The 24,545-nt window shown below is 43.1% G+C and overlaps 1 protein-coding gene across 1 annotated transcript in view; it reads left to right on the top strand.

Moving 5' to 3' along the window:
- Window positions 1–376: 376 nt before the first annotated feature.
- The window catches only part of LOC138643385 (1,25-dihydroxyvitamin D(3) 24-hydroxylase, mitochondrial-like), a 71,587-nt gene continuing 47,418 nt past the window's right edge, over window positions 377–24,545 (top strand). Inside the window, exons 1-7 of the mRNA XM_069732303.1 lie at window positions 377–466; window positions 1,040–1,207; window positions 1,334–1,524; window positions 11,720–11,813; window positions 13,593–13,689; window positions 13,775–13,866; window positions 14,723–14,834. Coding sequence (XP_069588404.1) covers window positions 377–466; window positions 1,040–1,207; window positions 1,334–1,524; window positions 11,720–11,813; window positions 13,593–13,689; window positions 13,775–13,866; window positions 14,723–14,834 — 844 coding nt within the window. The remainder of the gene's footprint in view (window positions 467–1,039; window positions 1,208–1,333; window positions 1,525–11,719; window positions 11,814–13,592; window positions 13,690–13,774; window positions 13,867–14,722; window positions 14,835–24,545) is intronic.

Genomic DNA, 24,545 nt, shown 5'->3' with positions numbered 1-24,545 from the left:
TGATTCCCACCTTAATTACTGGACTCTACAGATAAAGAACAATTCTTGTGCTCCTCTACAGTAGATAAAGCTTTCAATAGTGAGAATAATATTACATTTAAAGACCTAGACATTACTAAAGTGGAATTGTGCCTAAAATGTTTGTGTTTCTTCATATACGTAACTGAATTTTTAAAGATTAGAAGTCTTTTCTAATTTTAGTTCTGTCAAACAAAAAGCTGACTAATTATCTCTCCCTTAGTTATGGGTATTTCTTGGAAAGTAGTGTGAATCGTCATATCCTCCGTTGTAGCTCCTACAGAGATTGTCAGCAACAGATCTAAAATATTGATGCCATATACACAATGACTTTGGAGGCGAATTGCTACTTCAAATCATGGGAAAGCTGGATAATGTATTTGAGAGTTGGAAATATTGTGAGCCAATGTTACCAGAAACATCAAATATCGTCTATTTTGTGGAGTCTGTAACAAAGCTGATAAAATGAACATATTAAAATTGTAATTGTATTTGAATATTATACCGGATTGCAATTTGAATTTGTTTTTATTTGTTGTATAATATTTCTACTTGATGGGATGGATGAAGGTTTAGCACAATAGAGAATAATAGAATTCTTCTGGAATAGCTCTGGATTTACATTTTAGGAAAACTTAGAAATAACTTTGTACGAAACAAGTTTCCAGCTATGAATACTTTTGTTACTTAGGCAAGAAGTGCACTTGAACATAAGTATCTTGAACCGGTTCATCTTCTTAATTTGGAAACAGCAAGTTAATTCTTACTATCCCTGATGCAAGCACTGACTAAATTCAAATCCAGACCATGCCCTTCCCCTTAAGCTCTTAACCAATTATATTTGAGGTTACCGATTTTTTTTTTTAAAAACTGTTAATTAAAAAAGATCTGTCATGCCACCCCTTTCCATTTTCACAAACTTTTTGAGACAACTATATATTATCTTGAGTGAGGAAGAAATAAATCTTGAGCCTCTGCCATGAAGACTCTCTCACTAATTTTGTCACCTTGCATTGCTCAGAATTTAGTGCAAAAAATACATTTCCACACACAGCCTGAAACCATTGCCCTTACAAAAGGTAGACCATTACCTTTCTCCTCTCTCCCAGGTCCTATTGATTTGCCTGGTATTGGAAGCCTCTTAAATGTCATTTGGAATGGAGGACTACAAAATCAACATGAAATTATGGTATGTTTATTGCATGACAACTACATAATTAGTATTATTATTATAATTGTTGTATGATAATGTTATCTTACTTGTTAAGCTTTGGAATCCTTTGTTTTGATCTCTTCCTTTTTGTTTCTTGTTTAGTATAAATATCATCAAAAATTTGGAGGAATTTTTAAGATGAATCTTGGATTTTTTAAGTCAGTACAAATTGGTGACCCAGCTCTCCTGGAATCATTTTTACGACATGAAAGCATTCATCCCAAAAGAATGGAGATTAAACCATGGAAAATGTATAGAGAATATAGAGATGAAGCTTATGGTCTACTTACACTGTGAGTGCAAAATTAAGTTACAGTACATTATTTATGAAAAAATATTTATTCTAATTACATAAATACATATTTTAGTTAGTGAACAGCAAATTGTAGGTGATTAAATGCCCTGGTATCATTAAGGTAAAAAAAATGGAATAAGCAACTTTGAAATCCTTGGTAAAACTGCCAAAGTACACATCTCCTTCGCTACCACTATGTGCGGTTTAGTTTTTTGTGGATTGCTTGGTATAACTATGTATGTGTTAACAGATAAGCTTTTTTATAATTAGTTATATTAGCCATTAGAAAAAGACACATTTTACATTTCTTTTCTATCAAAATATTATAATAATGCTTGTGAGCAAAATTTTCTTCTAGTGTCCAAAAAAAAAAAAGTTTTCAGCAAAATATAACAAGCTGGTCTATGGAAGAGTCTCACTGCCTTACTCCCTTCAACTCACAGATCTTTTATTATGTGTGTGCACAGAGAAAGACCAGACAGTCTATGGATAAATGATGAGGAGAAGCCATCAGGGGCCATCAGGGGTTTTGGACTAGTCATTCAAGTTGCACAGTCCCTGGTGGTGTTTTCAAAGTATGTTTTCTCTGAAATGCACCATCATTTCAGAGTAAAACATACGCAACTGAAATAACGCAGCCGGTGCCCGAGTAATGATTGTGGTTTGGGCAGCATGAGTGTCCTGACAGGTCCCCTTTAAGCGTTGTTCCCCCACTCCAGTCTTCTAGAGCCACAAAGAAGTCATGTTTTCAGGATTTCCTTAGTATTTCACAGGAGATGGAATTATCACGTGGGCAATACTAAGGAAATCCTGAAATCATGATCGGCTGGTGCCTCTTGTGGACTGGAGTTTAAGAACATTGCCTTTAAGCATACGTCATTTCATGTAAAGCACTTCTATACAATGTTGTAAATATCATATGAGGGGTTTATAGCTGCTCAGGAAGGAGATTGAGGAAAGCGTACTGTGAAATCTGTTAAAAACATATATGTTTGCGTAATGAGGACTCCAGTTGGGAAAATAGCATTCTCCCTTACTGCAAGAGTGCCTGAAAAGAGTAGAAACTATTGGATTTGGTTCTTGTGAAGGAGATTTACAAGTGCTGCTAATTATATCCTTCAGAATTCCTAGAGGTGAACAGCTTTGGGAGTCATTAGAATACCAAGAAATTGCTGGCAAAAAACTCAAAATGAAAGTCATAAGATGATATAATTCCAAAAAGAAAGACAACCAACCAAAGCAGAGTGGAGTTACTATGCTTCCAGGGAGGGTGAAATCTTTTTAACCCCTTCCCGACCTGTGATGCAGCGTATGCATCATGAAAGTCGGTGCCAATCCGACCTGTGACGCAGCGTATGTGTCATGGCGGGATCACATTCCTGTGGGTCAGGTGAACGGGGTGAACCTAAACTGCACGAACAGGGGGACTTGTACTTGAGCCTGGGGGGTGGCTTTGCCCCTCTGTTGCCACAATCACTTTCGGTGACCTCTTTGTCACCACCCCCAGATCTGATTGGAGCTAGCATCCATGTGACGCTATCTCTCCATTCAGATGCGGAGAGGCAGAATAAAAGATGGATGCCTTGCTGTCCAGCTTCATGACATCCGTGGAAGTTGAACAGCGAGGTGCCTGCTTGCTGCCCTGTCACCTACTTATCGCGATCGCCGCCAACATCATCGCCACCACCAGGTATTCCCCTCTGCTTCCCTCTGCTCTTCCCGCCGTCCATTCCCTTCCCCCTGCCTTGGTGATCACCCCTGATCACCCCCCCTGCTGCTGCCGCCAGCTCCATCTGCTGCTGCATCTCCTCAGTGCCCCACGCCTGACAGCCCCCTCCTGCCCCCAGTGATCACCTCAATCACCCCCTGCCCCCCTCTTCACCCCCTACCCCTTAATCACCCACTGTCCCCGTGACCACCCCTGTTATGATAAGGTAATTCAGCACCACAATGGACATAGAAGTCAGAGCACACACAGTGACCTGACAATAACCCAAAAACATAGAACGAGCTCTGAGACGTGGGAACTCTGCTGACCGCAATCCCTAATCCTCTCCAACCACACTAGAGGCAGCCGTGGATTGCGCCTAACGCTCCCTATGCAACTCGGCACAGCCTGAGAAACTAGCTAGCCTGAAGATAGAAAATAAGCCTACCTTGCCTCAGAGAAATACCCCAAAGGAAAAGGCAGCCCCCACATATAATGACTGTGAGTTAAGATGAAAAGACAAACGTAGGGAAGAAATAGATTTAGCAAAGTGAGGCCCGACTTTCTGAACAGAGCGAGGATAGGAAAGGTAACTTTGCGGTCAACACAAAACCCTACAAAAAACCACGCAAAGGGTGCAAAAAGACCCTCCGTACCGAACTAACGGCACGGAGGTACACCCTCTGCGTCCCAGAGCTTCCAGCAAGCAAGAAAAAACAAACAAGCAAGCTGGACAGAAAAAACAGCAAACAAAATAGCAAAAGCGGAACTTAGCTATGCAGAGCAGCAGGCCACAGGAACGATCCAGGAGGAAACAGGTCCAATACTAGAACATTGACTGGAGGCCAGGATAAAATCACTAGGTGGAGTTAAATAGAGCAGCACCTAACGACTTCACCACATCACCTGAGGAAGGAAACTCAGAAGCCGCAGTACCACTCTCCTCCACCAACGGAAGCTCACAGAGAGAATCAGCCGAAGTACCACTTGTGACCACAGGAGGGAGCTCTGCCACAGAATTCACAACAGTACCCCCCCTTGAGGAGGGGTCACCGAACCCTCACCAGAGCCCCCAGGACGACCAGGATGAGCCATATGAAAGGCACGAACAAGATCGGGAGCATGGACATCAGAGGCAAAGACCCAGGAATTATCTTCCTGAGCATAACCCTTCCACTTAACCAGATACTGGAGTTTCCGTCTTGAAACACGAGAATCCAAAATCTTCTCCACAATATACTCCAACTCCCTCTTTGAGAATACCCGCCGGCTCAGATAAACCCGGAGAGTCAGGCACAAAACTCCTAGACAGAGCATCCGCCTTCACATTTTTAGAGCCCGGAAGGTACGAAATCACAAAGTCAAAACGGGCAAAAAACAGCGACCAATGAGCCTGTCTAGGATTCAACCGCTTGGCAGACTCGAGATAAGTCAAATTCTTATGATCAGTCAAGACCACCACGCGATGCTTAGCTCCTTCAAGCCAATGACGCCACTCCTCGAATGCCCACTTCATGGCCAGCAACTCTCGATTGCCAACATCATAATTTCGCTCAGCAGGCGAAAACTTCCTGGAAAAGAAGGCGCATGGTTTCATCACCGAGCAATCAGAACTTCTCTGCGACAAAACAGCCCCTGCTCCAATCTCAGAAGCATCAACCTCGACCTGGAATGGAAGCGAAATATCTGGTTGACACAACACAGGGGCAGAAGAAAAACGACGCTTCAACTCTTGAAAAGCTTCCACAGCAGCAGAAGACCAATTGACCACATCAGCACCCTTCTTGGTCAAATCGGTCAATGGTTTAGCAATACTAGAAAAATTGCAGATGAAGCGACGATAAAAATTAGCAAAGCCCAGGAACTTTTGCAGACTTTTCAGAGATGTTGGCTGAGTCCAATCATGGATGGCTTGGACCTTAACAGGGTCCATCTCGATAGTAGAAGGGGAAAAGATGAACCCCAAAAATGAAACCTTCTGAACACCAAAGAGACACTTTGATCCCTTCACAAACAAAGAATTAGCACGCAGGACCTGAAACACCGTTCTGACCTGCTTCACATGAGACTCCCAATCATCCGAGAAGATCAAAATGTCATCCAAGTACACAATCAGGAATTTATCCAGGTACTCTCGGAAGATGCCATGCATAAAGGACTGAAACACTGATGGAGCATTGGCAAGTCCGAATGGCATTACTAGATACTCAAAATGGCCCTCGGGCGTATTAAATGCAGTTTTCCATTCATCGCCTCGCTTAATACGCACAAGATTATACGCACCACGAAGATCTATCTTGGTGAACAAACTAGCCCCCTTAATCCGAGCAAACAAATCAGACAACAACGGCAAGGGGTACTGAAATTTAACCGTGATCTTATTTAGAAGGCGGTAATCTATACAAGGTCTCAGCGAACCATCCTTCTTGGCCACAAAAAAGAACCCTGCTCCTAATGGCGACGATGACGGGCGAATATGCCCCTTCTCCAAGGACTCATTCACATAACTCCGCATAGCGGCATGCTCAGGCACAGATAAATTAAACAGTCGACCTTTTGGGAATTTACTACCAGGAATCAGATCGATAGCACAATCACAATCCCTATGCGGAGGTAGGGTATCGGACTTGGGCTTATCAAATACATCCCGGTAATCAGACAAGAACTCCGGAACCTCAGAAGGGGTGGATGACGAAATAGACAGAAATGGGACATCACCATGTACCCCCTGACAACCCCAGCTGGACACAGACATGGATTTCCAATCTAATACTGGATTATGGACTTGTAGCCATGGCAACCCCAACACGACCACATCATGCAGATTATGCAACACCAGAAAGCGAATAACCTCCTGATGTGCAGAAGCCATGCACATGGTCAGCTGGGTCCAGTACTGAGGCTTATTCTTGGCCAAAGGCATAGCATCAATTCCTCTCAATGGAATAGGACACTGCAAGGGCTCCAAGAAAAACCCACAACGCCTAGCATACTCCAAGTCCATCAAATTCAGGGCAGCGCCTGAATCCACAAATGCCATGACAGAATAAGATGACAAAGAACAGATCAAGGTAACGGACAAAAGAAATTTTGACTATACCGTACCAATGGCGGCAGACCTAGCGAACCGCTTAGTGCGCTTTGGACAATCAGAGATAGCATGAGTGGAATCACCACAGTAGAAACACAGCCCATTCAGACGTCTGTGTTCTTGCCGTTCAACTCTGGTCAAAGTCCTATCGCACTGCATAGGCTCAGGTTTATGCTCAGATAATACCGCCAAATGGTGCACAGATTTACGCTCACTCAAGCGTCGACCGATCTGAATGGCCAAAGACATAGACTCATTCAGACCAGCAGGCATAGGAAATCCCACCATGACATCCATAAGGGCTTCAGAGAGACCCTTTCTGAAAATAGCTGCGAGCGCACCTTCATTCCATTGAGTGAGTACGGACCACTTTCTAAATTTCTGACAATATACCTCTATCTCATCCTGACCCTGACACAGAGCCAGCAAATTTTTCTCTGCCTGATCCACTGAATTAGGTTCATCGTACAGCAATCCGAGCGCCAGGAAAAACGCATCAATATTACTTAATGCAGGATCTCCTGATGCAAGAGAAAATGCCCAGTCCTAAGGATCGCCACGTAAAAAAGAAATAATGATCCTAACTTGTTGAACTGGGTCACCAGAGGAGCGAGGTTTCAAAGCCAGAAATAGTTTACAATCATTTTTGAAACTCAGAAATTTAGTTCTATCTCCAAAAAACAAATCAGGAATAGGAATTCTTGGTTCTAACATAGAATTCTGAACCACAAAGTCTTGAATATTTTGTACTCTTGCCGTGAGCTGATCCACACATGAAGACAGACCTTTAATGTCCATCGCTACACCTGTGTCCTGAACCACCCAAATGTCTAGGGGAAAAAAAAGGCAAAACACAGTGCAGAGAGAAAAAAAAAATGGTCTCAGAACTTCTCTTTTCCCTCTATTGAGAATCATTAGTACTTTGGGCCTCCAGTACTGTTATGATAAGGTAATTCAGCACCACAATGGACATAGAAGTCAGAGCACACACAGTGACCTGACAATAACCCAAAAACATAGAACGAGCTCGGAGACGTGGGAACTCTGCTGACCGCAATCCCTAATCCTCTCCAACCACACTAGAGGCAGCCGTGGATTGCGCCTAACGCTCCCCATGCAACTCGGCACAGCCTGAGAAACTAGCTAGCCTGAAGATAGAAAATAAGCCTACCTTCCTCAGAGAAATACCCCAAAGGAAAAGGCAGCCCCCACATATAATGACTGTGAGTTAAGATGAAAAGACAAACGTAGAGAAGAAATAGATTTAGCAAAGTGAGGCCCGACTTTCTGAACAGAGCGAGGATAGGAAAGGTAACTTTGCGGTCAACACAAAACCCTACAAAAAACCACGCAAATGGTGCAAAAAGACCCTCCGTACCGAACTAACGGCACGGAGGTACACCCTCTGCGTCCCAGAGCTTCCAGCAAGCAAGAAAAAACAAACAAGCAAGCTGGACAGAAAAAACAGCAAACAAAATAGCAAAAGCGGAACTTAGCTATGCAGAGCAGCAGGCCACAGGAACGATCCAGGAGGAAACAGGTCCAATACTAGAACATTGACTGGAGGCCAGGATAAAAGCACTAGGTGGAGTTAAATAGAGCAGCACCTAACGACTTCACCACATCACCTGAGGAAGGAAACTCAGAAGCCGCAGTACCACTCTCCTCCACCAACGGAAGCTCACAGAGAGAATCAGCCGAAGTACCACTTGTGACCACAGGAGGGAGCTCTGCCACAGAATTCACAACACACACCCTGATCACCCCCCTGCCCCACTGATCTTCCCCCTGCACCATGGATCTCCCCCTTGCCCACTTATCTCCCCCTACCCCACTGATGTGCCCCCTGCCCGCTGATCTGCCCCCTGCCCCGCTGATCTGCCCCCTGCCTTGGTGATCTCCCCCTGCCCCGGTGATCACCTCCTGCCAAGCTTATCTGTCCCCTGCCTCTGTGATCTCCCCCAGCCCTGGTGACCACCCCCTGCCCCACGGATCAACCCATCCTGCTGATCTCCCCCCTGCCCCACTGATCTCCCCCTTGCCCCATGGCTCTCCCCACTGCTGCACTGAACTCCCCCCTGCCCTGCTGATCTGCCCCCTGCCTTGCTGATCTGCCCTTGCCCCACTGATCTTCCCCTGCCCCTCAGATCACCCCCTGCCCCCCTGTTCACCCTCTGCCCCTTGATCACCCCCTGCCCCTTTGATCACCCACTGTCCCCCTGACCACCCCCTGATCACCCCCCTGCCCCATGGATCTCCGCCTACCCCACTGATATGCCCCCTGCCCGCTGATCTGCCCCTGCCCCGCTGATCTGCCCCCTGCCTTGGTGATCTCCCCCTGCCCCGGTGATCACCTCCTGCCAAGCTGATATGCCCCCTGCCTCTGTGATCTCCCGCTGCCCTGGTGATCACCCTCTGCCCCACAGATCAACCCATCCTGCTGATCTCCCCCCTGCCCCGCTGATCTCCCCCTGCCCCACGGATCTCCCCACTGCTCCGCTGCTCTGCCCCTGCCCCACTGATCTCCCACTGCCCTGCAGACCTCCCCCTCTGCCCCGGTGATTGCCCCTGCCCCACTGATCTCCCCCTGCCCCTCTGATCACCCCCTTCCCCGATGATCACCCCCCTGCCCAAGTGATCACCCCATCCCGCCCCAGTTTTCCCATTAGGGTTAGAGTTGGGCTAAAGTGAGTTGGGCTAAAGTTAGGGTTAGGGTTGGGGCTAAAGTTAGGGTGAGGATTAGGGCTAAAGTTAGGGTTGGGATTAGGGTTAGGGGTGTGTTGGGGTTAGGGTTGAAGTTAGAATTGGGGGGTTTCCACTGTTTAGGCACAACAGGGGCTCTCCAAACACGACATGACGCCCGCGGACCATTGCATTAAAGTCTGCATTCCAAAACGTCATTACTTCCCTTCCGAGCCCCGACGTATGCACGTCATATGGGGTACCAGCGTACTCAGGACAAACTGGACTACAACTTTTGGGGTCCAAGTTCTCCTGTTACCCTAGTGAAAATAAAAATTTTTGGGCTAAAAATCATTTTTGAGGAAAAAAAATGATTTTTTTTCATGGCTCTGTGTTATAAACTTCTGTGGAGCACTTGGGGGGAAAAAATGCTCATCACTAGTGTTGAGCATTCAGATACCGCAAGTATCGGGTATCGGCCGATATTTGCGGTATCGGAATTCCGATACCGAGTTCCGATATTTTTGTAATATCGGGAATTGGTATCTGGATTAAAATTAATGTGAAAAATAAAGAATAAAAATAAAAAATATTAATATACTTACCATCGGACGCGCCCTGGTTGTCACCGCTGCAACCGCCAAGCTTCCGTTCCTAAGAATAAGCGCGTTAAGGACCTTCGATGATGTCGCGGCTTGTGATTGGTCGCTGAGCGGTCATGTGACCGCTAACGCGACCAATCACAAGCTGCGACATCATCGAAGGTCTTTAACGCGCTCATTCTTAAGAATGAGCGAGTTAAAGACCTTCGATGACATGTCGTCCGAGGGTAAGTATATCAATATTTTTTATTTTTATTCTTTATTTTACACATGAATATGGATCCCAGGGCCTGAAGGAGAGTTTCCTCTCCTTCAGACCCTGGGAACCATAGAGGATACCTTCCGATATTTGTGTCCCATTGACTTGTATTGGTATCGGATATCGGTATCGGCGATATCCGATATTTTCGGATATCGGCTGATACCATCCGATACCGATACTTTCAAATATCGGACGGTATCGCTCAACACTACTCATCACACATCCAGATAAGTTCCTTGGTGAGTCTAGTTTCCAAAATGGGGTCACATTTGGGGGGTTTCTACTGTTTAGGCACATCAGGGGCTCTCCAAACACGACATGATGCCCACAGACCATTCCATCTAAGTCTGCATTTCAAAACGTTACTACTTCCCTTCTGAGCCCCGACATGTGCCTAAACAGTGGTTCCCCTCCACATATTGAGTACCATCATACTCAGGACAAACTGGACAACAACTTTTGGTGTCCAATTTCTCCTGTTACCCTTGTGAAAATAAATAAAAAATTGCAGGCTAAAAAAATAATTTTTGAGAAATAAATATGATTTTTTATTTTCACAGCTCTGCGTAATAAACTTCTGTGAATCACTTGGGGGTTCAAAGTGCTCAACACACATCTAGATAAGTTCATTGGGAGGTCTAGTTTCCAAAATGGTGTCACTTGTGGGGGAACTCCAATGTTTAGGCACACAGAGGCTCTCCAAATGCAACATGCTTACGCTTGCGAATACTTTTTTCCTAATGTGTGTGTGCTTTATTAACCATTTACTAGTATTGGATAAATAATGGATAGGCGTCTTATTGACGCCTCTCCATTATTAACCAGGCTTAATGTCACCTACAATAGAAAGGTGGCATTAACCCTTTATTACCTTATATCCCACCGCTACAGGGGAGTGGGAAGAGAGTGGCCAAGTGCCAGAATAGGCGCATCTTACAGATGTGCCTTTTCTGGGGTGACTGGGGGCAGATGTTTTTAGCCAGGAGGGCTCCTATAACCATGGTCCCTCTCTAGGCTATTAATATCTGCCCTCATTCACTGGCTTTACCACTCTGGCGGAGAAAATTGCGCGGGAGCCAACGCCAATTTTTTCCGTGATTTAACCCTTTATTTTAACACCTAGAGCCACCAAATTTTACACAAATACACTTCTTACATTAATAGTCAGGATTATGTAATAAAATAAGGGATATGAAATGGTTTACTGTATGTAAACCATGTCTCGTATCCTGTTGGGTTTGTGAAAGAGATAGAAAAAGCCGTCAATTGAGTTACAGGCTTTTCTGCTATCTAGCGCTTCATTAAATATAAATATATATATATATATATATATATATATATATATATAGGTGTCTCAGTGGCATATATATATATATATATATATATATATATTTATATACCTATTCTATGTGTATATATCTATTCTATCTTTTCTATTCTAATCTGTCAGTGTGATGTTACTGTACACAGTACTGATTTGCCATCTTTTCAAAGGACACCGGTGCATAAAAATCGGACAGCAATACGGATGTTATACGGATGTTTCGATAAAAAATTGCATGACACTCGCATGACAATCGCATGATTTACCTCCATTTTTTCGGTCCGTAAATCAGACCGTTTTTTTTTTCCTCTCAAGTGGAAATGAGCCCTAAGTATATATTTCATTCGAAGTTGAAAAAGGTTACAAAAACTGTATCAACAGGTATCAACCCTGCCCTTTTTATGAAAGAGAGTACATTCTAAAGCCTAAATATTGTACATATTAGTAGCAAAATTGTACTGTTAGATTACATGAGAGAAGTCCATTTAAAATATTATATATATTGCATATATTTCTGTCCACAGTGAAGGTGAAGAGTGGTTGAACATGAGAAGAATCGCGCAAACAAAATTGATGAAAATTAAAGAAATTGCAAGAATGGATGTACAAATAAATGAGGTGATCTGCATTTTGCATACTTGTACAACAAAATATTTTGGAATGTGTGTGTTCTTGCAAAAAGGGAATTTTTATTTGATTTAGGATTAGAGATGGGTGAACACCTGGATGTTTGGGTTTGGCGGGTTTGGCTGCACAGTTACAAAAAGTTCAGGTTCGGGTACAAGAACAGTACCAGGACCCGAACCAGAACCCAGACCCGATTCACTTGAATGGTGGGGCCAGAACATCCAGTGTTTGCTGTGCTGTAATGTGCAAGACAGCATGGTCAAAACCGCTTATGATCAGCAGTGAAATCATCATCGCCAGTCAGAGAGCCGTGGTTTCTGCGCTTTTAAAAGACAGCATAAGGGCTCAGCTGTGATTGGAGGCATAAATTTTACCTCCGGTCTCTGGTGTCAGCTAAGGAGACAACTGCTCCCATCATCTGACACCTGCTGCCACTAATAACAGCGACAGCAGGAGCGGTGGTTCGAAGTATTCATCAGCTGCTACTGTACTGTAAATAAATAAATTTAAAAAAGCCATTGGCTCCCCTGTATTTTTTTAACCAGCCTGGCAAAACTCACAGCTGGGGGCTGCAACCCTCAGTTGTCAACTTCAGCATAGCTGGTTATCAAGAATAGAGGTTATTCTCAGGCTGGTAAGGGGCCATGGATATTGGCCCCCCAGCCTAAAAATAGCAGCACGCAGCTGCCCAGATACGGCACATCTGTTAGATGTCCCAGTTCTGGTGCTTTGCCTGTAGTGGTGGCAAGTGGGGTTAATATTTGTGGGGTTGATGTCACCTTTGTATTGTCAGGAGACATCAAGCTCACGGGTTAGTAATGTAGAGGCATCTGTAAGACACCTATCCATTACAAATCCTATAGTTACCGTATATGGCAAATAAATACACTGCAAGTATAAAGTCCTTTATTTGAAAGAAATACACAGACTCCTTTAATAAACTTAATTAAACCATACTTACGACCTCACCTTATTCCACCGATGCCCTCCATCTTCTGTAATAAACCAAAAATAAAAAAACAGCAATATACCATACCTGTCCGTCATTCTGTCCCATGCCGTAATCCATGACTGGGGGATAAACAGTTTTAAACCTTGACGGTGCCAAGATGTGACCGTCCAGGCTGAGAACTACTGGCGACTGAACTGCTGCGAGCGCAGCCTCAGTGACTAGTGGTGATGTCATTGAAGTTACATCCGGTCACTGAGACTACGTTCCCAGCCGGACTGAGCTGCCATGACCTCGGTGAGATCCCCGCTAACACCGTGAGAAAAACTCTCACGGTGATAGCGGGGAACTCAACGAGGTCACTGAAGTTCAGCCCGGCTGGGAAAGGAGCCTCAGTGACCGGACATAACCTCAATGACATCACCACCGGTCACTGAGGCTGCGCTCGCAGCAGTTCAGTCACCAGTGGTTCTTACCTGGTGATTAGCGAACGTCCTCAGATAAAGTGTTATCCGAGCATGCTTAGGTGTTATCCAAGTATTTTGGACATGCTCGGATAATATATTCGGGTCCCTGCGGCTGCATGTTTTGCAGCTATAGAAAGTAACAACATAGAGATTGCCTGTTTGTTTGGCAAACCCTTCTTAAAGGGACTCGAACATATTATCCGAGTAGGCCCAAGATACTCTAATAAAATCCGAGCATGCTCGGATAACACTTTATCTGAGCACATTTGCCCATCAGCACCTATTATGTTTGCAATGGAATGTTTATTGCATTAAACAAAAATTCAGTCATGTAAATCTGAGACCTTTTTGCAGGTTTTGAAAGATTTTGTCGCCCATGTCAACCGAGTGTGCGACGAACATGGACAAATTGATGACCTGTATTTTGAACTTAATAAACTTACATATGAAAGTAAGTACAAATAGATATGATTGCAGTGAGTTGATTCATTTTCCTAATGTATATTGTGGTAAATGTTGATGTCATCTCCTTACAGCAATATGCTCAGTGCTGTATAATGAAAGATGTGGTCTTCTCCAAGAGGCGTGTACAGACGATGCATTGCTTTTTATACAGTCAGTGAAAAAGGTGCTGTATTTACTAAGTCAAAATAAGTTTTAATTGTAGCATATGTCTGTTTAATGATAGCTGGTAATAGCAATATGAGCATACAGTACATACAGAGGTATTGCACACACTTTTAGTTATACACGTCACGTCTTCTTCAAAGCTATCACAACCCAGCAGTGAGGAAGGAGGCATGTTTATGGGTAGCTATCATCAGAAACTTACCTAATGTTTAAATCAGGTTTTTGTGTTATATATATTTTGTAAACTTTTTTATATTTCTTTTTAAAACAATCACAATCTGTATTTAAAATATAAAAATATAAATCTTACATTGGGGGAAAAAGAACATTATTTGAATGATTTTTTTTTTTTTTAATTTGGTTTCTTTGGTATTTTTTGCCGAAAACTGTGCACTGAAAGAGCTCTGCTGTGTCAATGCAAAGCCTTATCCAGATGTCTGTGCTTCAGGGATGTCTGAATGAGGCTTTACTTCTGCATTTGCAACTCACATCAGAAGAGATAACTTTGTCACTGGTTATTGCACTATGCACATTGAAGTTGAATGTACAGAGCACTGTAGCCAGTGACAGTCATCTGGCCTGATGAGCTTTGCAAACACAACAATAAACTTTGTACTTAGTACTATACATTGCTATGCAGAGTTAATTTACAATCATGCAAATATTTAGATTATTTTCAATATTAATTTTCATTTATTCAAATTGATATTTCTTGCCCATTTAACTTATCACCATAAGTCACTTTACCAACATCTTATCATTTATATTATAAATTATTTTATTGCATTATAGAGATAAGATGAACACTTCTGCAACTTTTACCACTATGTAAATATTGTTTATTGTTATCTCAGATGATGCACTATTTAGGTCCACTCATTGTGACCTCAGCAGATCTTCATAAACAATTTAATACAAAATCTTGGAAAAGTCATACTGAAGCTTGGGACAATATATTTGCAGCAGGTAATTTACTACACATTACAAAAATGTTTAATATTGAACAAATATGCCTTATGATTATTTGACTTCTTTATAAGAAATAAGGATGTTTATACAGTGGCCTATAAAAGTATTCCCCTCTTGGCTTTTTACCTATTTTGTTTATTTAAACCTGTGCTTAAATATCTTTTAAATCCGATTTGTGTGTGATGCATCAGCACTATATAGTCTAAGCTGGTCAAGTGAAATGAGAAAAAATAGGCATAAATTAAATTTATGGGATCAAATAGCTAAAAATTGGCATGAGCATATATATTCACCTGTGCATGGCTGCCATCCCAGGAAAATGGCATGTCAGTCATCTTAGATAATGAACATTTGGACACAGCTAGTGGCTCCCAGTCTCAGATTGGATAATTGAGCTGTCAATCAACACAGTGACAGCACAGCACACCCCTGTACCAGACTGGATTACTAAACTGTCAAAACATCAACAGCTTCAGTATGCCCATGAACTAGAGTGGATGGCTGAGCTACCAATAACTGCATCCCAGATACATTGAGGGTTGGAACTTTGTCATAAAGCTCCTTAAATTTTAGGTGCAATCAATTACCTTCATAAGTCACATGCTTAGTGAAAGGAAGTCCACCTGTGTACAATCTAAGTGTCACATGGTCTTTCAGTATATACAAACTTTTTCTTAACCCCTTCCCGACCCATGACGCCACGTAGGCATCATGAAAGTCGGTGCCAATCCGACCCATGACGCCTATGTGGCGTCATGGAAAGATCGCGTCCCAGCAGATCGGGTGAAAGGGTTAACTCCAATTTCATCCGATCTGCAGGGACAGGGGGAGTGGTACTTTAGCCCAGGGGGCTTCACCCCCCCCCCCCCCCCCGTCGCTATGATCGCTCTGATTGGCTGTTGAAAGTGAAACTGCCGATCAGAGCGATTTGTAATATTTCACCTAAAAAACTGGTGAAATATTACAATCCAGCACTGGCCGATGCTGCAATATCATCGGCCATGGCTGGAAACACTGATGTGCCCCCCACCCCACCGATCGCCCCCCCAAGCCACCGATCTGTGGTCCGCTCCCCTCCGTCCTGTGCTCCACTCCCCCGTCCTCCTGTTCGCTCCCCCCATGCTCCGATTCCACCCCCCGTGCTCCGACGCTCCCCGTGCCCCGATTTCCCACCCCCCGTATACTTACCGGGCCTCCTGGTGTCCGTACGTCTTCTCCCTGGGCGCCGCCATCTTCCAAAATGGCGGGCGCATGCACAGTGCGCCCGCCGAATCTGCCGGCCGGCAGATTCGTTCCAGGTATATTTTGATCACTGTGATATAACGTATCACAGTGATCAAAATAAAAAAAATAGTAAATGACCCCTTCCTTTGTCACTCCCATAGGTAGGGACAATAATAAAATAAAGAAAAAATATATATATTTTTTTCCACTACAGTTAGGGTTAGGGTCAGGGTTAGGGCTAGAGTTAGGGTTAGGGTTAGGGTTATGTGCACACGTATTCTGGTCCTCTGTGGATTTTTCCGCAGCGGTTTTTATAAATCCGCAGTGCAAAACAGCTGCGGATTTATCGTGGATTTACCGCGTTTTTTCTGTGGATTTTACTGCGGTTTTCTATTGGAGCAGTTGTAAAACCGCTGCGGAATCCGCAGAAAGAAGTGAAATGTGCGGAATGTAAACTGCTGCGTTTCCGCACAGTTTTTTCCGCAGCATGTGCACAGTGTTTTTTGTAAACTCATGGGAAACTGCTGCGGACCCGAAGCGGCGGAAACGCTGTGTATCTGCAGCGTTTTCCGCATCGTGTGCACATACCCTTAGAATTAGGCTATGTGCACACGGTGCGGATTTGGCTGCGGATCCGCAGTGGATTTGGCTGCGGATCCGCAGCGGATTGGCCACTGAGGATTCATAGCAGTTTTCCATCAGCTTTACAGTTCCATGTAAACCTATGGAAAACCAAATCCGCTGTGCCCATGGTGCGGAAAATACAGCGAGGGAATGCTGTGTTGTATTTTCCGCAGCATGTCAATTCTTTGTGTGGATTCCACAGCGTTTTACACCTGTTCCTCAATAGGAATCCGCAGGTGAAATCTGCCCAAAAAACACTGGAAATCCACGGTAAATCCACAGGTAAAATGCAGTGCCTTTTACCCGCGGATTTTTCAAAAATGGTGCGGAAAAATCTCACACGAATCCGCAACGTGGGCACATAGCCTTAGGGTTACGGTTGGAATTAGAGTTAGGGTTGGAATTAGGGCTAGGGTTGGAAATAGGGTTAAGATTAGGCTTGTGGTTAGGGTTATGGTTAGGGGTGTGTTAGGGTTAGGGTTGTGGCTAGGGGTGTGTTGGAGTTAGGGTTTGGATTAGGGTTAGGATTATGTTTAGGGTTGGGATTAGGGTTAGGGGTGTGTTGGGGTTAGGGCTGTGGTTAGGGGTTTGTTGGGGTTAGGGTTGTGATTAGGGTTATGGCTAGAGTTGAGATTGGGGTTAGGGGTGTGTTGGGGTTAGTGTTGGAGTTAGAATTGAGGGGTTTCCACTGTTTAGGCACATCAGGGGTCTCCAAACGCAACATGGCACCACCATTGATTCCAACCAATTTTGCGTTCAAAAAGTCAAATGGTGCTCCCTCCCTTCCGAGCCCCGACGTGCGCCAAAACAGTGGTTTACCCCCACATATGGGGTACCAGCATACTCGGGACAAACTGGGCAACAACTATTGGGGTCCAATTTTTCCTGCTACCCTTGTGAAAATAAAAAAATTGCTTGCTAAAACATCATTTTGAGGAAAGAAAAATATTTTTTTTTATTTTCACGGCTCTGCGTTGTAAACTTCTGTGAAGCACTTGGGGGTTCAAAGTGCTCACCACATATCTAGATAAGTTCCTTTGGGGGTCTAGTTTCCAAAATGGGGTCACTTGTGGGGGGTTTCTACTGTTTAGGCACATCAGTGGCTCTGCAAATGCAACATGATGCCCGCAGACCATTTCATCAAAGTCTGCATTTCAAAGCATTACTACTTCCCTTCCGAGCCCCCACGTGTGCCCAATCAATGGTTTACCCCCACATATGGGGTACCAGCATACTCAGTGCACACTGGGCAACAACTATTGTGGTCCAATTTCTCTTGTTACCATTGTGAAAATAAAAAAATTGCTTGCTAAAACATCATTTTGAGGAAAGAAAAATTATTTTTTCATTTTCAGGGCTCTGCGTTGTAAACTTCTGTGAAGCACTTGCGGGTTCAAAGTGCTCACCACATATCAAGATAAGTTCTTTGGGGGGTCTAGTTTTCAAAATGGGGTCACTTGTGGGGGGTTTCTACTGTTTAGGCACATCAGTGGCTCTGCAAATGTAACATGATGCCCGCAGACCATTCCATCAAAGTCTGCATTCCAAAACGTCACTACTTCCCTTCTGAGCCCCGATGTGTGCCCAAACAGTGGTTCCCCCCCACATATGGGATATCAGTGTACTCAGGACAAACTGGACAACAACTTTTGGGGTTCAATTTCTACTGTTACTCTTGCGAAAATAAAAAATTGCGGGCTAAAAAATATTTTTTGAGGAAAGAAAAATGATATTTTATTTTCACAGCTCTGCGTTATAAACTTCTGTGAAGCACTTGGGGGTTTAAAGTGGTCACCGCACATTTAGGTTAGTTTCATGGGAGGTCTAGTTTCCAAAATGGGGTCACATGTGGGGGAGCTCAAATGTTAGGCACACATGGGCTCTACAAACGCGACATGTGTCAGCTAACGATTGGAGCTAATTTTTCATTCAAAAAGTCAAATGGCGCTCCATCCCTTCCAAGCCCGGACGTGTGCCCAAACAGTAGTTTACCCCCACATGTGAGGTATCACTGTACTCAGGAGAAATTGTCCAATAAATTTTAGGATCCATTTTATCCTGTTGCCCATGTGGAAATGAACAAATTGAGGCCAAAATAAATTCTTTGTGAAAAAATATACTTTTTCATTGTTAAGGATCAATTTATGAAGCACCTGGGGCGTCAATGTGCTCACTATGCATCTAGATAAGTTCCTTGGGGGGTCTACTTTCCAAAATGGCGTCACATGTGGGGAAGCTCCAATGTTTAGGCATACAGGGGCTCTCCAAACGCGACATGGTGTCTGCTAACGATTGGAGCTAATTTTTCATTCAAAAGTCAAATGACGCTCCTTCCCTTCCGAGCCTTGCCGTGTGCACAAACAGTGGCTTGTGACCACATATGAGGTATCGGTGTACTCAGGAGAAATTGCCCAACACATTCTATTATCCTGTTGCCCATGTGGAAATGAACAAATTGAGGCTAAAAGAAATGTTTTGTGAAAAAAAAGTACTTTTTCATTATTACGGATCAATTTCTGAAGCACCTGGGGGTTCAAAGTGCTCACTATGCATCTAGATAAGTTCCTTTGGGGTTCTAGTTTCCAAAATGGGGTCACTTGTGGGGGAGCTCCAACGTTTAGGCACACAGGGGCTCTCCAAACGCGACATGGTATCCGCTAAAGATTGGAGCCAATTTTTCATTGTAAAAGTCAAATGGCGTTCCTTCCCTTCCGAGCCCTGTCGTGCGCCCAAACAGTAGTTCCCCCCCACATTTGGGGTATCGGCGTACTCAGGACAAATTGTACAATTACTTTTGGGGTCCAGTTTCTCTTTTTACCCTTGGGAAAATAAAAAAGTTGTTGCTAAAAGATCATTTTTGTGACTAAAAAGTTAAATGTTCATTTTTTCCTTCCATGTTGCTTCTGCTGCTGTGAAGAACCTGAAGGTTTAATAAACTTCTTGAATGTGGTTTTGAGCACCTTGAGGGGTGCAGTTATTTGAATGTTGTCACTTTGGGGTATTTTGAGCCATATAGACCCCTCAAACTGACTTCAAATGTGAGGTGGTCCCTAAAAAAAATGTTTTTGTAAATTTTTTTGTAAAAATGAGAAATCGCTGGTCAAATTTTAACCCTTATAACTTCCTAGCAAAAAAAATGTTGCTTCCAAAATTGTGCTGATGTAAAGTAGACATGTGGGAAATGTTATTTATTAACTACTAGCTGAAGAGCCCGGCGTTGCCTGGGCATAGTAAAAATCTGTGGTTAGTTATAGCACGTCACTTCTCTTATTTTCCAATCACGCCTCTCATTTTCCCCCTCACATCTCTCATTTTCTCCCTCACACCTCTCATTTTCTCCCTCACTCCTCTCATTCCCCCCTAACACTTGTCATTTCGACCTCACATCTGTCATTTTCCGATCACTACACTATTTTCCCTCACTCCTCTCATTTTGCACTCACACCTTTTCATTTTCACCTCACACCTCTCATTTTCACCTCAGTATATACATGTTTGTCATCTCCCTTATATATAGTATACACCTGTATGTCATCTCCTGTATATAGTATATACCTGTATGTCATCTCTCCTGTATATAGTATATACCTGCTGTGTGTCATCTCCCCTGTATATAGCATATACCTGTATGTCATCTCCTCCTATATATAGTATATACCTGTATGTCATCTCCTCCTATATATAGTATATACCTGTATGTCATCTCCTCCTATATATAGTATATACCTGTATGTCATCTCCTTCTATATATAGTATATACCTGTATGTCATCACCTCCTGTATATAGTATATACCTGTGTGTCATCTCCCCTGTATATAGTATATATCTGTGTGTCATCTCCTCCTGTATATAGTATATACCTGTATGTCATCTTCTATATATAGCATATACCTGTATGTCATCTCCTCCTGTATATAGTATATACCTGTAGGTAATCTGCTCCTGTATATAGTATATACCTGTGTGTCATCTCCTCCTGTATTTAGTATATACCTGTATTTCATCTCCTCCTGTATATAGTATGTACCTGTATGTCATCTCCTCCACTATATAGTATATACCTGTGTGTTATCTCTCCTGTATATAGTATATATCTGTGTGTCATCTCCCCTGTATATAGTATATACCTGTGTGATCTCCTGTATTAGACCTCGTTAACTCAGTATTTTTACCTCAGTATTTGTAAGATAAATTGGCAGCTGATAAATCCCCAGCCAACAGGAAGCCCTCCCCCTGGCAGTATATATTAGCTCACACATACACATAATAGACAGGTCATGTGACTGACAGCTGCCATATTTCCTATATGGTACATTTGTTGCTCTTGTAGTTTGTCTGCTTATTAATCAGATTTTTATTTTGAAGGCTAATACCAGACTTGTGTGTGTTTTAGGGCGAGTTTCGTTTGTCAAGTTGTGTGTGTTGAGTTGTGTGTGGCGATATGCATGTAGCGACTTTTGTGTGATGAGTTTTGTGCGGCAACATGCGTGTAGCAACTTTTTGTGTGTCGAGTTGCATGTAACAGGTTAGTGTAGAAAGTTGTGTGCAGCAAGTTTTGCGCATGGCGAGTTTTGCGCGTGGTGAGTTTTATGTCTGGTGCCTTTTGAATATGTGCAAGTTTTGTGTGAGGCAACTTTTGCATGTGTTGCAAATTTTGTGCATGTGGCAATTTTTCCGCGTGTGCAAGTTTTGCGTGTGGCGAGTTTTCCATGAGGTGAGTTTTGCACTTGTGGCGAGTTTTGCGTGAGCCTAGTTTATGCATGTGGCGAGTTTTGCGCGTGGCGAGTTTTGAGCGGAGACTTTTGTGTTTCGACTTTTATGTGGCGAGGTTGGTGTATGTGTGGTGAAATGTGTGCTGAGGGTGGTATATATGTTCAAGCACGTGGTAGTGTGTGGTGCATTTTGTGTGTGTGTTCATATCCCCATGTGTGGTGAGTATCTCATGTCGGGGCCCCACCTTAGCAACTGATCGGTATATACTCTTTTGCGCCATCGCTCTCATTCTTTAAGTCCCCCTTGTTCACATCTGGCAGCTGTCAATTTGCCTCCAACACTTTTCCTTTCACTTTTCCCCATTATGTAGATATGGGAAAAATAGTTTGGTGAATTGGAAAGTGCAGAGTTAAAATTTCACCTCACAACATAGCCTATGACGCACTCAGGGTCCAGACGTGTGACTGTGCAAAATTTTGTGGCTGTAGCTGCGACGCCTCCAACACTTTTCATTTCACTTTTTCCCCATTATGTAGATAGGGGCAAAATTGTTTGGTGAATTGGAAAGCGCGGGGTTAAAATTTCACCTCACAATGTAGCCTATGACGCTCTCAGGGTCCAGACGTGTGACTGTGCAAAATTTTGTTTCTGTATCTGCGACGCCTCCAACACTTTTCCTTTCACTTTTTTCCCCATTATGTAGATAGGGGCAAAATTGTTTGGTGAATTGGAAAGCGCGGGGTTAAAATTTCACCTCACAACGTAGCCTATGATGCTCTCAGGGTCCAGACGTGTGACTGTGCAAAATTTTGTTGCTGTAGCTGCGACGCTTCCAACACTTTTCCTTTCAACTTTTTTCCCCATTATGTAGATAGGGGCAAAATTATTTGGTGAATTGGAACGCGCGGGGTTAAAATTTCACCTCACAATATAGCCTATGACACTCTTGGGGTCCAGATGTGTGACTGTGCAAAATTTTGTGGCTGTAGCTGCGACGGTGCAGATGCCAATCCCGGACATACACACACACATACACACACACACACACACATACACACATTCAGCTTTATATAGTAGATTTTGTGTCACATAACTCTCTGGTTTAAAAGAATAAAAATTCAAAATGTCAAAATTTTTTTCACAAATAAACGCAAAAATTATTGACCTAAATTTACCACTAACATGAAGCCCAATATGTCACGAAAAAACAATCTCAGAACCGTTAGGATCCGTTGAAGCGTTCCCGAGTTATTACCTCATAAAGGGTCACTAGTCAGAATTGCAAAAAACATCCAGGTCATTAAGGTCAAAATAGGCTGGGTCATGAAGGGGTTAAAAGCCACAGATCCCGCAACACCATTAAGCAAGAGGCACCACTAACCAAACAACTCCATGAGGTCCAATGAGATCTCCAAACACCACCATGAAGACCATGGAGATCTCCAAGCAACTCAAGGACAAGGTTGTTGAGAAGTACAAGTAAGGGTTAGGTTATAAAACAATATACCAATCAGTGATGACCTCGTAGCACTATCAAGTCCATTATCATCAAATCGAAAGAACATGGTGCCACAACAAATGGGCCAAGATAAGGATGCCCAAAAGTCTCAGACCGGACAAGGATGGTATTAATTAGAAAGGCAGTACAAAGACCAAAGGTATCCCTGAAGGAGCTACAGAGTTCCCAAGCAGATGCTGGAATATCTGTCCATACGATCACAATAAGCCATACACTTCATAGAGGTGGCTTTTATGGAAGAATAGGCAGAAAAAAGCCTTTGTTACACACAAAAATTGCTGCAAGGTGTTAACTAAAATACAATGGAGAAAAGGGAATGCTATGTAAGGTCATTTTCAAGGAGCCAAGAAATCGACACTTCCACTCTGTGATTCCAGGATTCTTCAATACAATTTATTAAAATACAATGTTAAAGCACTAGAATGAATTAGTTCTTTAGGGTATTGATGCAACAAAATTAAATTGGAGTGATGCTTTTCTTCCATTTCAAGAAATGTACACTATAGTAGTCAAGGCATCCATTCATATCCAAAAACTTGAAGTGGGTTCTACTTTTGATGGAACGGTCCTCATGATACATTTCCAAATCCAAATGTGTTATACTGTCTCTAGCAATACGTGCTTTAAATGACATAACCCGCAAATTATTTTTCAGCATTCACCTTCCAGACAATGACTCAGAGCATACTGCTAAAGCAACAATGGATTGGTTTTAGGGGAAACATGGAAATGTTTTGGAGCGGCCTAGTCAAAGCCCTGACCTTAAGTCGATAGAGAATCTGTGCTCAGACTTGACAATTGCTGTTCACCAGAGGAAACCATCTAACTTGAAAGAGATGAAGCAGTTTTGCCTTGAGGAATGAGCAAAAATCCCATTTGCAAGATGGATGTGGAAAGCTCATAGAGACTTATTCAAAGCAACTTGCAGCTCTAATTACTGCAAAGGAAGGTTCTGCAAAGTACTGACTTTAGGGGGATGAATAGTTATGCATACTGAAGTTTTCAGTTATTTTATTCTATTTGTTTGATTTACAATGGGAAGCAAACCAAATATTCACAGTTATAGGCATGCCCTTTACATGAACTGATGGAAACTCTCAAAAAAAACTAGTGAGATTTTAGATTGAGAGGAGGCAAAACATGAAAATGGCAATGGGTGAATACTTTTGCAAGCCACTGTATATAACTTTGAATGTGAAAACTACTAATAAAAAAGGTTTGATCTGAGTGTCATGTCAGTGTGATCCGATTCTTTGCTTAAGAGAATTGCAACGCAGGTGCGCAGAATATGGATAATTTAATTTCTCCATTTTATTCATTGTCTCTGTGAGCGTTAGTGTTGAGCGATACCTTTCGATATCCGAAAATATTGGTACTTCTGAGCAGCAACTGGCGGTGTTGGAGCCCAGGGTCAATGCTAGAAGCAGAGTGTAGGCCAAGGCCTAATTGGAGCTAATTTAATATCTGTTGTAGTCACAGTGTGGAGGGAGCATGAGAAATTGCTGCACACACAGCAGGGGAGCAGCTGGCGTTACTGAACCCCAATAACAGAGGAGCAACTGTTGACTGTGCAGACGGCAATTCCGAGCAGCAACTGGCGGTGTTGGAGCCCAGGGTCAAAGCTAGA

This window comes from Ranitomeya imitator, chromosome 6, assembly GCF_032444005.1.
Source record: "Ranitomeya imitator isolate aRanImi1 chromosome 6, aRanImi1.pri, whole genome shotgun sequence".
Classification (NCBI taxonomy): domain Eukaryota; kingdom Metazoa; phylum Chordata; class Amphibia; order Anura; family Dendrobatidae; genus Ranitomeya; species Ranitomeya imitator.
The sequence above is the reverse complement of the archived record's forward strand: the minus strand, read 5'-3'. Positions and strand labels throughout refer to the sequence as shown.